The sequence below is a fragment of the Mercenaria mercenaria genome, chromosome 6 (assembly GCF_021730395.1).
Source record: "Mercenaria mercenaria strain notata chromosome 6, MADL_Memer_1, whole genome shotgun sequence".
Taxonomy (NCBI): domain Eukaryota; kingdom Metazoa; phylum Mollusca; class Bivalvia; order Venerida; family Veneridae; genus Mercenaria; species Mercenaria mercenaria.
In genome coordinates, this window is record NC_069366.1 from 52,024,462 (window position 1) to 52,036,362 (window position 11,901).

An 11,901-nucleotide genomic window follows, 5' to 3' on the forward strand; every position below is an offset into this window, starting at 1 on the left:
ATGGCATACATTTGTCACCGTTTGTTTACAGAAAAACATTGGTGCAATGAAAGCTATCCTTACGGATACACAAATGTGTCACCCTTTCTATTGTTCTGGTGACACAAGTGTGTCACCTTTTCTATTGTTCTGGTGACACAAATGTGTCACCCGTTCTATTGTTTAATTAGACACACTATTACGTCATTATGTCAACAAATTGATGCTGGATCCCGCCCCCCACCCCATTCATCAGAGGTCACTGACTTTAGTCTAGCAGTAGAAGTATTTTGAAATTGATAAATGTACCGATAACAGTTTTCATCCTAAAGAAATATAAGCTGACTACTAAACCATATCTCCACCACTGAAAATGTGATGATATGGAAAGGAGCTGTCGGCACTTCCGGATTCGTGGTGTAGCTATCAAATGTTTCAAATAATTGTAATGATTTACATTTTGTTTTATATTTTAACTGATAGAGCTTATTTCGGAGATCAGAGAATGTAGCGTCAAGTAAGAACATTTTGATATAGGTTGACCGTAACTTTGTTAATTGTGATGTTATTAAGAGCTTTTCTCTTGACTCGAACGTTTACACATTTTGATATATGTTCACATTCTAACTACATTTCGATGCATATACACATTATATTAACATTATCACGAATGCAGATGGTCTCAGTGTAAGTGATGCTTTCACAAACAAACATTAGAGTTTATAATCAAAACCTCCGTTAAAAGAAATATGCCAGTATTTTTCATAAACACAGAATATTGTCCACCATTTTCTATAGTTATTTTTTCTTCACGAAGGGTGTCATTATACATACATCTAAACTGCCGAACGTCATGTGCATGGAATCATTTTATTACATAGAGAAACAGTATGCAGGCAACGTTATCAAGAATAATTTTTCGACCACGACTTAACTCAGATATGACTGAAATTCAGTTTTTTATTTATACTTTCCTTTTCAAATATTCTTTTGTGCTTGTGTATGGTATTTTTCAACATTAAATATTTCGAGAACAATTTCTAATACATGTACATATGAAATGTTTTTAAGCACATTTAGATAATTTGCATGCGCGATAATGTTCTTATAGTGTGTCTTGCATCGAACTCTGGTTGGAAAACATACATAATATATCAAAATGTACAAACGTGCGAATCTTGACAACTAAATGTACAAAACATTTTAAAGAAATTATAGTAAAAAAATACAAGGCACTATATTCTCCGATTTTCGAAATAATTTCCATCAATTAAAATGTAAAACAAAATGTCAATTTTACTTACCTGTTTCGATGTTTCAAAGTTTATTTATTTAGTCATGGCATATTACATGCATGACCGGTGATAGCTGCACCACGGAAATGCCGATAGCTCCTTTCCTTATCACCACTTTTTGATGGTGGAGCTAGGGTTTAGTAGCGGTGCATATATGCGTTTAAAAATGACATTACGCAGAGAAAATATAGAATAACAATTTTGATGATTTGACCAATATATAAGAGCACGTGAAATCAAATCTACATGTACAAGAAGATATTTTAGAGGCATGTAGAACAAAACCATTATATATCAACTGCTTATTTGGCTGTGCAACGAGTTTAGCGGAACTCTGCTATAGAATAAAAGTGATTGAAATTACCAGCACGCACTCATCTCGCGCCCCTTAGAATTGTCTGAAGATCTAAAGATCCCTAATAATAGGAATAATAAAAACATTGAGTCTATGTACAGATGACTGTTTACAAATTAAAAAACTGATAGTGTGCACTTCAATCAATGGGGTGCACCAAGCAAATTATTAGTAGGCTCTATTTCATCTACAATGTAGTTTGTTCGTGAGAGGTAATGGTATGTGCCCTTGGCAATGGCTCGAACGAATCTTTATTTTTCAGAATTTATTGAATTGACAACAGTTTAATATATGCAATGGAGAGCCAGAAATACCTAAATACCGAGTAATCTATATATTATTCTCTGTGAGTGAAAAAGTGGCAGGAAGCGGGGATTTCGTAATTTTAAGCACGTCCCGGGAACTCATAGATTTCCATATGTATCTATTAAGTTGCAGTTGGGAAGCACTCATGTTTTATTCTGTAGTGTGGCAGTAATGTGCGTGCTTAAAATTGGAAGTATCAATATAGAACTTTGTGGTGACATCTTGTACAAATAGGCATGCTAAAGTACCTTCGCTCCCTCTTAGAATCAAAGTGACATATTTTCCTTATTCTCATTTTCAAACACAATGTCTGTTTAAATACAATGTATGCCACGTATTCATGTTATCAAACCCTAATGATGCAAAAAACCTGCAAAGCAAAGTGTCAGCGAAATACGATGTTTTAGGAGAACCAAGCAATGGGGTGCATCAAGCAAATTACTAAAATTACAAAAGACATCTAATAATGATTTCTGCTCTGTTTTAAGCAATATGCAAAAATAAATTGATTTCTTTTAGAATGTACTTTCAATACTTAGAAATAATGTCAATAGTCTTTGAATAAATCGACGGGGTGGGGGTGGGGGTCAAAATTCGAAAATGCTCCTCACCACACACTACTGAGGTCACTACTAGTATACAAAACAATTTTATCACAGTTTACAGTGAATAACATTGTCAATTATATTCCATATCTAACATAGCCTTCAAAATGTCACTCCTTCTCATGATTCTTGGTAATTTATATTGCATGCTAAATACATTTGGGTTTGAAGCTAACATCATTTTCTTTATTTTGTCGAATGCGCCCGTTTTCATCTGAATTATTTGAACTGATCGGAGTTTGTTGTTCTTGCGCATTGCCGCGTATACAGTATGTCTTTCACACAGTTCCTTATCAACCTATAATACAATAAAACAATAATACACATGTACAATAAAGAAAATATCTAGTTGTCAGAATGTGGTCACAGCAACTAGGTATTTCATGTTACATGTCCAATGTGTTGTCACAGCATATTGTCTTATCAATAAAAATATAACAATACTGGTTGTAAACACAACAGTATCACAGTATTTCACAGTATTTCCTTTTTCCGAATATTATAATAGATCTATAGGATATATGCTTCCTTTTCATCGTAAGCACTAATTCTTCCAAAATGTTAACGTTTGACGATCTGGACAAAGCATAGGTCATATAATAAAAGAGCTAGTAACATATTTACACTATCCATAACTTTATCAGATCATGTGGTTTGAGTTGCGAATTTTTACGCAGAACGATTGGAAGAAATCACCATTTAAATAACAGGTAGAGATTGCCTAAATCCAGATATGTGTCATTCCGCCCGCTCGCTCTACACTCAGACAGCTTTGGTACAACTTGTTCTGGTAAAGATTGTTTTGCAACATCGGGATCCCTTATACCAAAATGAATATTACTTAGAATTAGGTAAAATTATTCTAACGAACATGAACTTAAACTTGAACATAACGGCTTTACAAGAAGAAACGATAACATCTATCACAACCTGATGGCATCATCAATTCAACCCCGGGTATCTATAAGCATATCTGTAAACACATATATACAGTCCCATATGTTGTTAATTTCTTATTCAATTTGAAATCATACTTCTTATTCTGCAAACATGGTAACAACATCTGTCTAACACTGAAAATAATTAATATAACGGTATTAATTTTAATTTTAACTGATAGAAATATACTTACTAGTTCTATCTCTTGTTCATCTAATTTCTTTGCATCTCTCAATTCAATGAACACAACATATCTAGAGCTAGTATCGGACGCTAAAATGTAAAGACTTGTTCATACAGATCTTAGTTCATCTTTAAACTGATAATAACATAAATTTTATAATAAAATTTTATAATATTTTAGTATCTACTGTTTTTCCTAAATAACTGCTCCTTTAGATTGTAGTTTGAATTATCTTTACTTCGTGAATATTTCGCGTAAACTTTTCTGATATAAAAGAATGCTGTAAAAGTTGACACTGTTTTACACAAAATAAAGTACAAGTTTTGTAATGTAGATTTTTATGCCCCCGAAGGTGGACATACTAAAATCGCACTGTCCGTCCGTGCGTGCGTGCGTCCGTCAATGAGTGCGTGCGTCAGTGTAAATTATTGTCCGGTTTTAACTTGGCAAAAATGTTCACCATTATGAAACGACGTGTCATGCACAACCCTAGCTCCAAGGTCAAGGTCACACTTAGAGGTCAAAGTTTAAAAAAATATCTGTTTCATATCCGGTCCATAACTCTGCCATCCATGAAGGGGTTTTAAAATAACTTGGCACAAATGTTCCCCATAATGAGACAATGTGTCATGCGCAAGACCCAGGGTCCTAGCTCCAATATCAAAGTCACTTTTAGAGGACAAATGGTAACAGGGTCTGTTTTGTGTCCGGTCCATAACTCTGCCATCCATGAAGGGATTTTAAAATAACTTGACATAAATGTTTACAAAATTAGACGATGTGTCAAGCGCAGCACCTAGACCCCTAGCTCCAAGGTCAAGGTCAGACTTAGAAGTCAAAGGTTAATAGGGTCTGTTTCGCGTCCGGTTCCTAACTCTGTCATTCATCAATGGATTTTGAAATTACTTGGCATAAATGTTCCCCATAATGAGACGACGTATCATGAGCAAGATCCAGACCCCTAGCTCTAAGGCCAAGGTCACACTTAGAGGTTAAAGGTTAACATGGTCTGTCAGTTTCTTATCCGGTCCATAACTCTGCCATCTACGAAGGTATTTTAAAATTACTTGGCATAAATGCTCGGGAGCATTGGACTACGGGAGCATTTGTCTCTGATAGTGACAACTCATATGTTTATAAAAAGTATTGTAACGTTAAAAGCACAACATTTTATAACTATTCGACAAAAGAAGAACGTTGCTACATTTTCTTCAACAAGTTTACCTCTAGCAAGCTGAACATGCACACTTTCACAGCTGGTAAACTCTACAATACTTTTCTTCCATGTTGCAGCTGCAGCATAAATTGCATCGTGGAGGAGAAATTCGGGCACTTTTTCCATGTTGGCTGATAGAATATCACCAGCTCTGAAGAGTTTAGATGCATTATTAAACCCATTCAGGAAAAATAAATATTATTAAACATTTTTGTTCAATTAATCAATATGGATATACTTCGGGAGCTCAGAACGCAACAGGCAAAATGTTCCATTGATCCTTTTCGTGGGAGGTGAATCGAAAGTTTCATGTCCACTAGCACCAGCTTAGGCGGAATTCTATTATCAAAGAACATTGATATTTGAATAGCGATTTGAAAGAACGTATGCATGCATATACACGCACTTGCTTTGTCCACCAGAATGACATTTGTAAACGTGTATACAGGTGTTCTGTTATCTACACTAGTCTACATCTTTATCTTGATGCACAAATTGATACACTTGTGTCGTACCACATAAGCCGTTTACCTTGATGACATTTAAATTACCTGTACATGAACTGGTACTGGTGAGGTACCTGTGCACCCGGTTATCTTGGCAACATTTACCTGTGCATAAACTGGTATACTGGTGTTGTACCATAGAAACCGTTTATCTTGACGACATTTTCTGTTCTATACCGATACAACCCATCAAATGTAGTAATGACTATCTCGTACATTTGTCCGACTTTCACCTTTCAAAAGATATAAAACTAAAGACTTTTGTACGTTTTTAATAATCAAACAATTTACGAAGTTATAAAGTGTTGACCATTGAACAATAATTGAAAGTTGTGCAATTTATGATTCTATATTCCCTTTTCATTGTGCTTTTTATCCATTTAAAAACAAACATGCTTTTAAACGTTCAAAAGATCTTTCGGAAACAGAATTATAAGGTTGAAGGTCAGTAATTCAAATCCTTCTTTGTTTCATATAAAAAAAGACAAATTCGGGTCGTATTTACGTATCTTTATAGAACATCACTTTTTCCTACACCTATTTTGCATGAAAGTTCTATCATATATTAACGAAAAAAATGAAAAGAAAATAGATGGTTGAATAGTTCCTAGTGAAATGTCAGTCAGTTGTGGTCTGCTACCCTAAAATAATTGTCCGCACAATAAACCCCTACTTTCTGTTTCGATTTGCAAAACTTGCCATATGGGGTATATAAACATGAAAACCGTCTTATTTCATATTTTCTAGCAGTGAAAACGTGTGATTAAAGCGCTCGTTCTACATGAATTTGCGCAAAAAAATGAGAAAATTAGGATTTATTTACTTTGGACTTTTTCGATACACCACTAAAGCACATTTTCGACCGAATTACTGATCTTATTCCTATAACAAACTTCGGGTGAGTCTGTTCATGAGAGGTGATGAAATGTGCAATACACACCACGACCTAGTAAAAGTAGCACTGAATAGACTACATGTATTTTACAATATTTTATATGATGCATGGTATACGGTGTTGTCCTGCGCAATAGGTGTACCATATTTAGAGCAAACGAAACATATTGCCAAGAAAACTTAGCAATTTTTTGTACAGTAATATAAAAATGTTTTTAATTTAATTTAATTTAACCTGGTGCGCGAGCAATGTTGATGGTAATTTCTCTCCAAATTCCTCAATCGGAAGAAACTCAAAGAAGGTTAAGGGTAATATAGGCACGTAGTTTACATCTGGTTCTGCCATGGGATCAGTGTTCATACCATAGATCGTTTCAGTTCCATTATGCATTAAAGAAGCAATGTGAAGTTCGCCTAGATATTTTTTCTTAACAATTTTTGCCTGAAATATATGCATTTAATTTACTAAGTCAGTGAATCGGTAGACCTGTGAAAGAGCGTAACATTAATTGTTGCCAGAAGACACGGACAGGTCGGCCATATTCTAGACACAATAGCCTTAAATCCTTTACCAAATTCTTTCCTCAAGAAGGCAGCACGCTTTGGATTAGGTTTCAACAGCCTATTTAATCGATTTCTTTCAAGAACAGAAACGTCCAAATTTTCTGAAAGTGCCCCATTTTCTATGTCATTGCAGAGCGAGCTCCAATTCTTCTCCATTACTGTGAACAAGGATAATGCTGTTGTTGACACCATTGTTGAAAAACAGCACACGTCATCTTCTGCAAGACTAAATGCTAAGTGAATGTACAGAGCTTCGTACTCAGTTTGTACGGAAAGATTTGGTACTGCTGAAAATGGAAAGTTGAATTTGTATGTAACGGCTGCAATGGGTCCAGATTCTATTCCGGAATTTGTGACAATTAGCTTTGGAACAATTTTAACATACAGCCACTTCTTCAGGAGTTGATTTCCAGTAGCATATACCATATTGTATATCATTGCAAGAATCCATGGCATCGCCTTATTCCGCGCTTTTTGGCTTTTCGGAAATACTTTGCTTTTACCGGAAGTTGTACCGGAAGTAAGCGCCAGAAAGTAAGCTTTTCCGGGAAAAAGTATGTTTTCTGCACCATCTTCTTTTATCATTTCAGCATATTTCCGGTAGTTATCGTAAGATGTGAGCGTCATAGTTTCTCTAAAATTTTGTACAGAGTTAACATTTTCCAGACCGTGATCCCTTGCAAAAAGTGTATCATTGTTTTGTGCTAAGATTTCTTTCAGAATACTTTCTTGTTGTTCTTCACATATCAAAACGTTTCTTCAGTGTATACCCACACACTAATAAGGTTCTCATGAATATGTACTGCAAAATTAAACTGCTTAATGTGTGAGATGGCGCTGGTTTCAGTCTATAAATGTCTATCAGAATTAAGGCAATCGCAATGCTGCTGGCGACGACTATATCTGAAAAACATATATGGCGGTAATGTATCAAGCTTCTCCAATGGCCACTGGTGTCCCATTTTACAATTAGATTGTTACATAGCAACATCTTTACAGCAAACAAACATTTATAAATGAATGGCACATCTTTTCCATTAAAACATATCTTCAGACAAAATGAAAATGGTTATGATTAATAGGTCTGTAGTACGTATCAATTACATTAGACTTTAGAAAAGTAAATATCTCAGAGATATAATGACATATGTTTGACTATAAGCAAAACTAAGAGATTCAGTGCATTATTATGGAAATGTGACTACAAATGTACTAAGTTTTAACATAAAGTAATATACAGCTGGAAGGAATTAGTAATGATATTATATATTTAAGAAATAATATTTCCAAAATAGTAATTTGGTCTTGAATAAAACCATTATTTTGAGTTCAGATGGGAATGAATCATATCACGATGGCGCAGCTTTATATATCGACAATGATTTTATTCAAGAGCAAATCATGTCTGAGATATATTATTTCGATTCTAACACGTTATAAAGGATTATCATATATATCCTTAACGGCATCCTCTAAATAGTTCTGTAAGGTTTTCTTTTCCAGCGTGCTACTGTGACGTTTGACGCTATATGATGTAAAAATTTTGCATAATAACGCACAAGTCTTAGACTTCTTTGTTTAAGAGGACAGTAAATCAAACCGTGTTAGAATTATTATTACATCTATATTGAAAGTCATTTATACACTGGTGTGATAAATAATAAAAAAAAGGTCGTATTAACTTATTGTGAGCCAAAAACACGCAATAACCTCAAGCAGTCACTTCATCACATGTTTAAATTTGATTAGAGTCTACTCTTATCTCAAGTAAACTTCTAATTGCGCTGCTTTTACTTATAAACAATTTTGCCCTTTTAGGTTCGGTCGATATGGAGATATATCAACTTCACTAATCTGCAATTATTGTATAATACAAGCGATTGTGTCATCAACAGCGTTGTTTATGCGAATACTTTCATCTGTTTCTTACGCCTAGTCATCTTAGGTGCTTCAATAATACACGTTAAAAAGTACGTATAAGTGTGATTAGAAATGACTTTTTTCCAGTCTACAGTTAAATACGTTTGCTTATCTAAAGAAATTTTATTTCTGGTTACCTATCGTATATAAATTTCTTATCAATACTAACCTGGCAGAAATCCTAAGTCTTCTTGTTTCCAGCAATAAATAAATCGTCCGCCACCGATTACTAAGAAGAATACAGATGTGTACAGTAGCTTGCTTCTGGTTATATGATACATGATTATGTACAGCTTAATTACAAGATTTCTTATTTTATATTTCGTATCAGATATACTAAAAACGTAATCCTTTTAGCAGGATCAAAGTTAGCACAAAGATACAAAAATATTGTTTAAACTTATTCAGCAACTTTGAGTATATTTATCCAAAACGAACTTTATAGTGTATATCCCGTTTGTACGAGCTGCGTATTCATCCGCCCAATGTCTCGTAATATATGTACAATAGATTAGATTATACATGTTTTATGACATGATATTATGATCTCTCTTAAGTTCAGTAAGGTTCGTTTTATATGACGTACTCGTTCTTTCTCATGGTAAAGCAACTTTGGCGAACATCGCAAATGCTACTACGGATTTTCCCCACCCCTTAATTTGTTTCTTTCATGGGACTCACATTCAAGCAAGTACGCGTACAATGCAATCGCGCTTTCAACAGCCAGTTAGTGTTGCTTGGCTCTTCGGCACGGTTGACAGTGTTAAACTGCTAACTTGCTGGCGGTGGAAAGCTTTTAAGTAAAATCCAGTCTGAAAGACAGCTATATTCCCCGTCGCTGTTATTGATAGTGAAAGGGTTAAGGGTATTGGGTGGAAGAATTAAACATTTGAGTTGTGACCTTGACTTTGAGCTGGCATGGGTGAATTTTGAGTTCTGCACATCGTCTTGATAAGGGGATTATAACAGCCAAGTCATATTAAAATCATTCAAGCGGTTTAGGAGATACAGAGCGGACACAAAATGGAAGGCTGAAATCTTTGACCTTGAGTTGTGACCTTGACCTTGAGTCGACATGGCTGATTCAGGAGTTCTGCACGTCGTCTTGATGAGGTGATCATTTGACCCAGGTTTCATAAAAATCCTTCAAGAGGTTTAGGAGATACAGAACGGACACGAAATGGAAGGCTGAAGCATTTGACCTTGAGTTGTGACCTAGACCTTGAGCCCACATGGCTGACTCAACTTCTGCACATTTTCTTGATGAGGTGATCATTTGACCCAAGTTTCATGAAAATCCTTCAAGGGGTTTAGAAGATAGAGAGCGGATACAAAATATTACGGACCGACGGGAAGGACGGATGGACGGAGACCATTCATATAACCCCCACCACTCGTGGCGTGGGATTAATAAACATATCCGTGCAAAACTTGGTGTCAAGCTCGATTCAAAATTGATCACAGCGCCATTTATCTTTCCATGTCAACTTATCTCTGTTGTTTCACCTCTGTAATTTTAAAAGGTATTTGTTCAAACTTCTGAAGTTGTGCAGAGATTCGTGCTTGGCTCTCCCTTGCATATGTAAATGACCTCCCGCAAAACAGTTTGTCTATAAATTGTCTGTTTGCCTATGACGCTGTCAAATAATGTACATGTCACTTTTTCTGTCAAATAATTAAAACTCCTTCAAAATGACTGTAAAACAGTAAAAGAAACGTGGGATTTGGGCTAGGATTTCAATCCCTCCACCTCTACAAATGACAGGTATCCATGTCTCAAGAAAGAAACATCCTTATTCCCTCAAAATACTTCTTAAAAAATACTCCTGTTGAATAGGTTACGCAGGCAAAATACCTTGAGCAGATATTTCAAACAATCTCTTTTTGGGACGCACAAATAAATTTATACGTCACCCTTTTTTACCCAAACAGACCAAATACATGTACTAGTAGAAGCCGTCAAAACAACAAGGGCAAAGATGCAATAAAAACAGCTACACCTTAAAAAACAAAAGCCTATAACAGTGTATATATGTATTTGTAAACGTTGAAGGTGGTTAATCAAAGTTTCGTCAACTAATGGTTTAACCAACTGATCATTTACAAATTTGTGTTCATCGAGTTCTTAATTAATACATGTCAGATTTTGACTTGAAGTTTTTTAAACTTTGATTTTCCTATCCTGGTTGTCCAACCAAGATAGCTTTATTTTAGCATGAATATAAAGGGTTTTTTTTATGGGCATATATTTTATTCCACAAATCACATAAATATAATAACGTACAAGCTCTATGGCTTTTGGAAAGACTACATTAACAATGTTTGATATGGAACTACTTAAAATATCATAACTTTACATACTACCTCTTATTAAATGTTTTTATATAAAGACAGCTAAATTTCTATATGGACGTCATTCTCCAGTCTTGGGCGGAGTACCATATTAATAAGTATTCTAATGGGTAATTAACCAGAAAAGGTACTGGCTGAATAGAGATCAATGCAAACACCCATCAGTCTGCACCATTTCTAAGGGGTATTTACCAAAAAAGATACTGGCTGAATAGAGATCAATGCAAATAACCATCTGACTGCACCATATTCTAAGGGGTATTTACCAAAAAAGGTACTGGCTGAATATAGATCAATGCAAATAACCATCAGACTGCACCATATTCTAAGGGGTATTTACCAAAAAAAGTACTAGCTGAATAGAGATCAATGCAAATAACCATCAGACTGCACCATATTCTAAGGGGTATTTACCAAAAAAGGTACTGGCTGAATAGAGATCAATGCAAATAACCATCAGACTGCGCCATATTCTAAGGGGTATTTACCAAAAAAGGTACTGGCTGAATAGAGATCAATGCAAACGCCCATCAGATTGCACCATGCTGGACGCTGTTGGCCCCACACCCGCAACCAGTGTAGATCACAATCAGCCTGCACATCCATGCAGTCCGACAATGCTCTACACAGCCAGCAAAGGTAAAACCAACCGCGCCAAGCTAGGCAATGGTTATGATGTAAACTAAAAATATGTATTTTCAAGCAACCAGTAAGGGAGATACTAAATTATAAAATAAGTTCTTTACTATTAGACATTAATTTGTTATAAATGGTGAAAGGAGAATG

At 35.2% G+C, this 11,901-nt stretch overlaps 2 protein-coding genes across 2 annotated transcripts; both read right to left on the reverse strand.

Annotated features, from left to right (window-relative positions):
* Positions 1 to 2,555: 2,555 nt before the first annotated feature.
* LOC123548896 (uncharacterized) lies at positions 2,556 to 6,709 on the reverse strand. Its single transcript, XM_053546987.1, has 5 exons — positions 6,515 to 6,709; positions 5,491 to 5,618; positions 4,888 to 5,030; positions 3,673 to 3,752; positions 2,556 to 2,838 (listed from the first exon to the last, which is right to left on the reverse strand). The coding sequence occupies exons 1-5, from the start codon at positions 6,668 to 6,670 to the stop codon at positions 2,614 to 2,616; spliced, it is 732 nt and encodes a 243-aa protein (XP_053402962.1). The 5' UTR covers positions 6,671 to 6,709; the 3' UTR covers positions 2,556 to 2,613.
* A 35-nt stretch (positions 6,710 to 6,744) lies between these two features.
* Positions 6,745 to 7,470, reverse strand: LOC128558038 (uncharacterized). The gene has a single exon (XM_053546807.1). The coding sequence runs from the start codon at positions 7,468 to 7,470 to the stop codon at positions 6,745 to 6,747; it is 726 nt and encodes a 241-aa protein (XP_053402782.1).
* Between the last annotated feature and the right edge of the window lie 4,431 nt (positions 7,471 to 11,901).

Bases quoted from the DNA above. Each gene is read 5' to 3' on its own strand.
- LOC128558038 (XM_053546807.1), bottom strand. From the start codon at position 7,470: ATGACGCTCACATCTTACGATAACTACCGGAAATATGCTGAAATGATA.
- LOC123548896 (XM_053546987.1), bottom strand. From the start codon at position 6,670: ATGCATAATGGAACTGAAACGATCTATGGTATGAACACTGATCCCATG. The intron at 5,619-6,514 runs GTTAAATTAAAT...ATCTTTTGAAAG, and splicing joins CAACATTGCTCGCGCACCAG to GTGAAAGTCGGACAAATGTA. The intron at 3,753-4,887 runs GTAAACTTGTTG...TTTACATTTTAG, and splicing joins GCATGTTCAGCTTGCTAGAG to CGTCCGATACTAGCTCTAGA.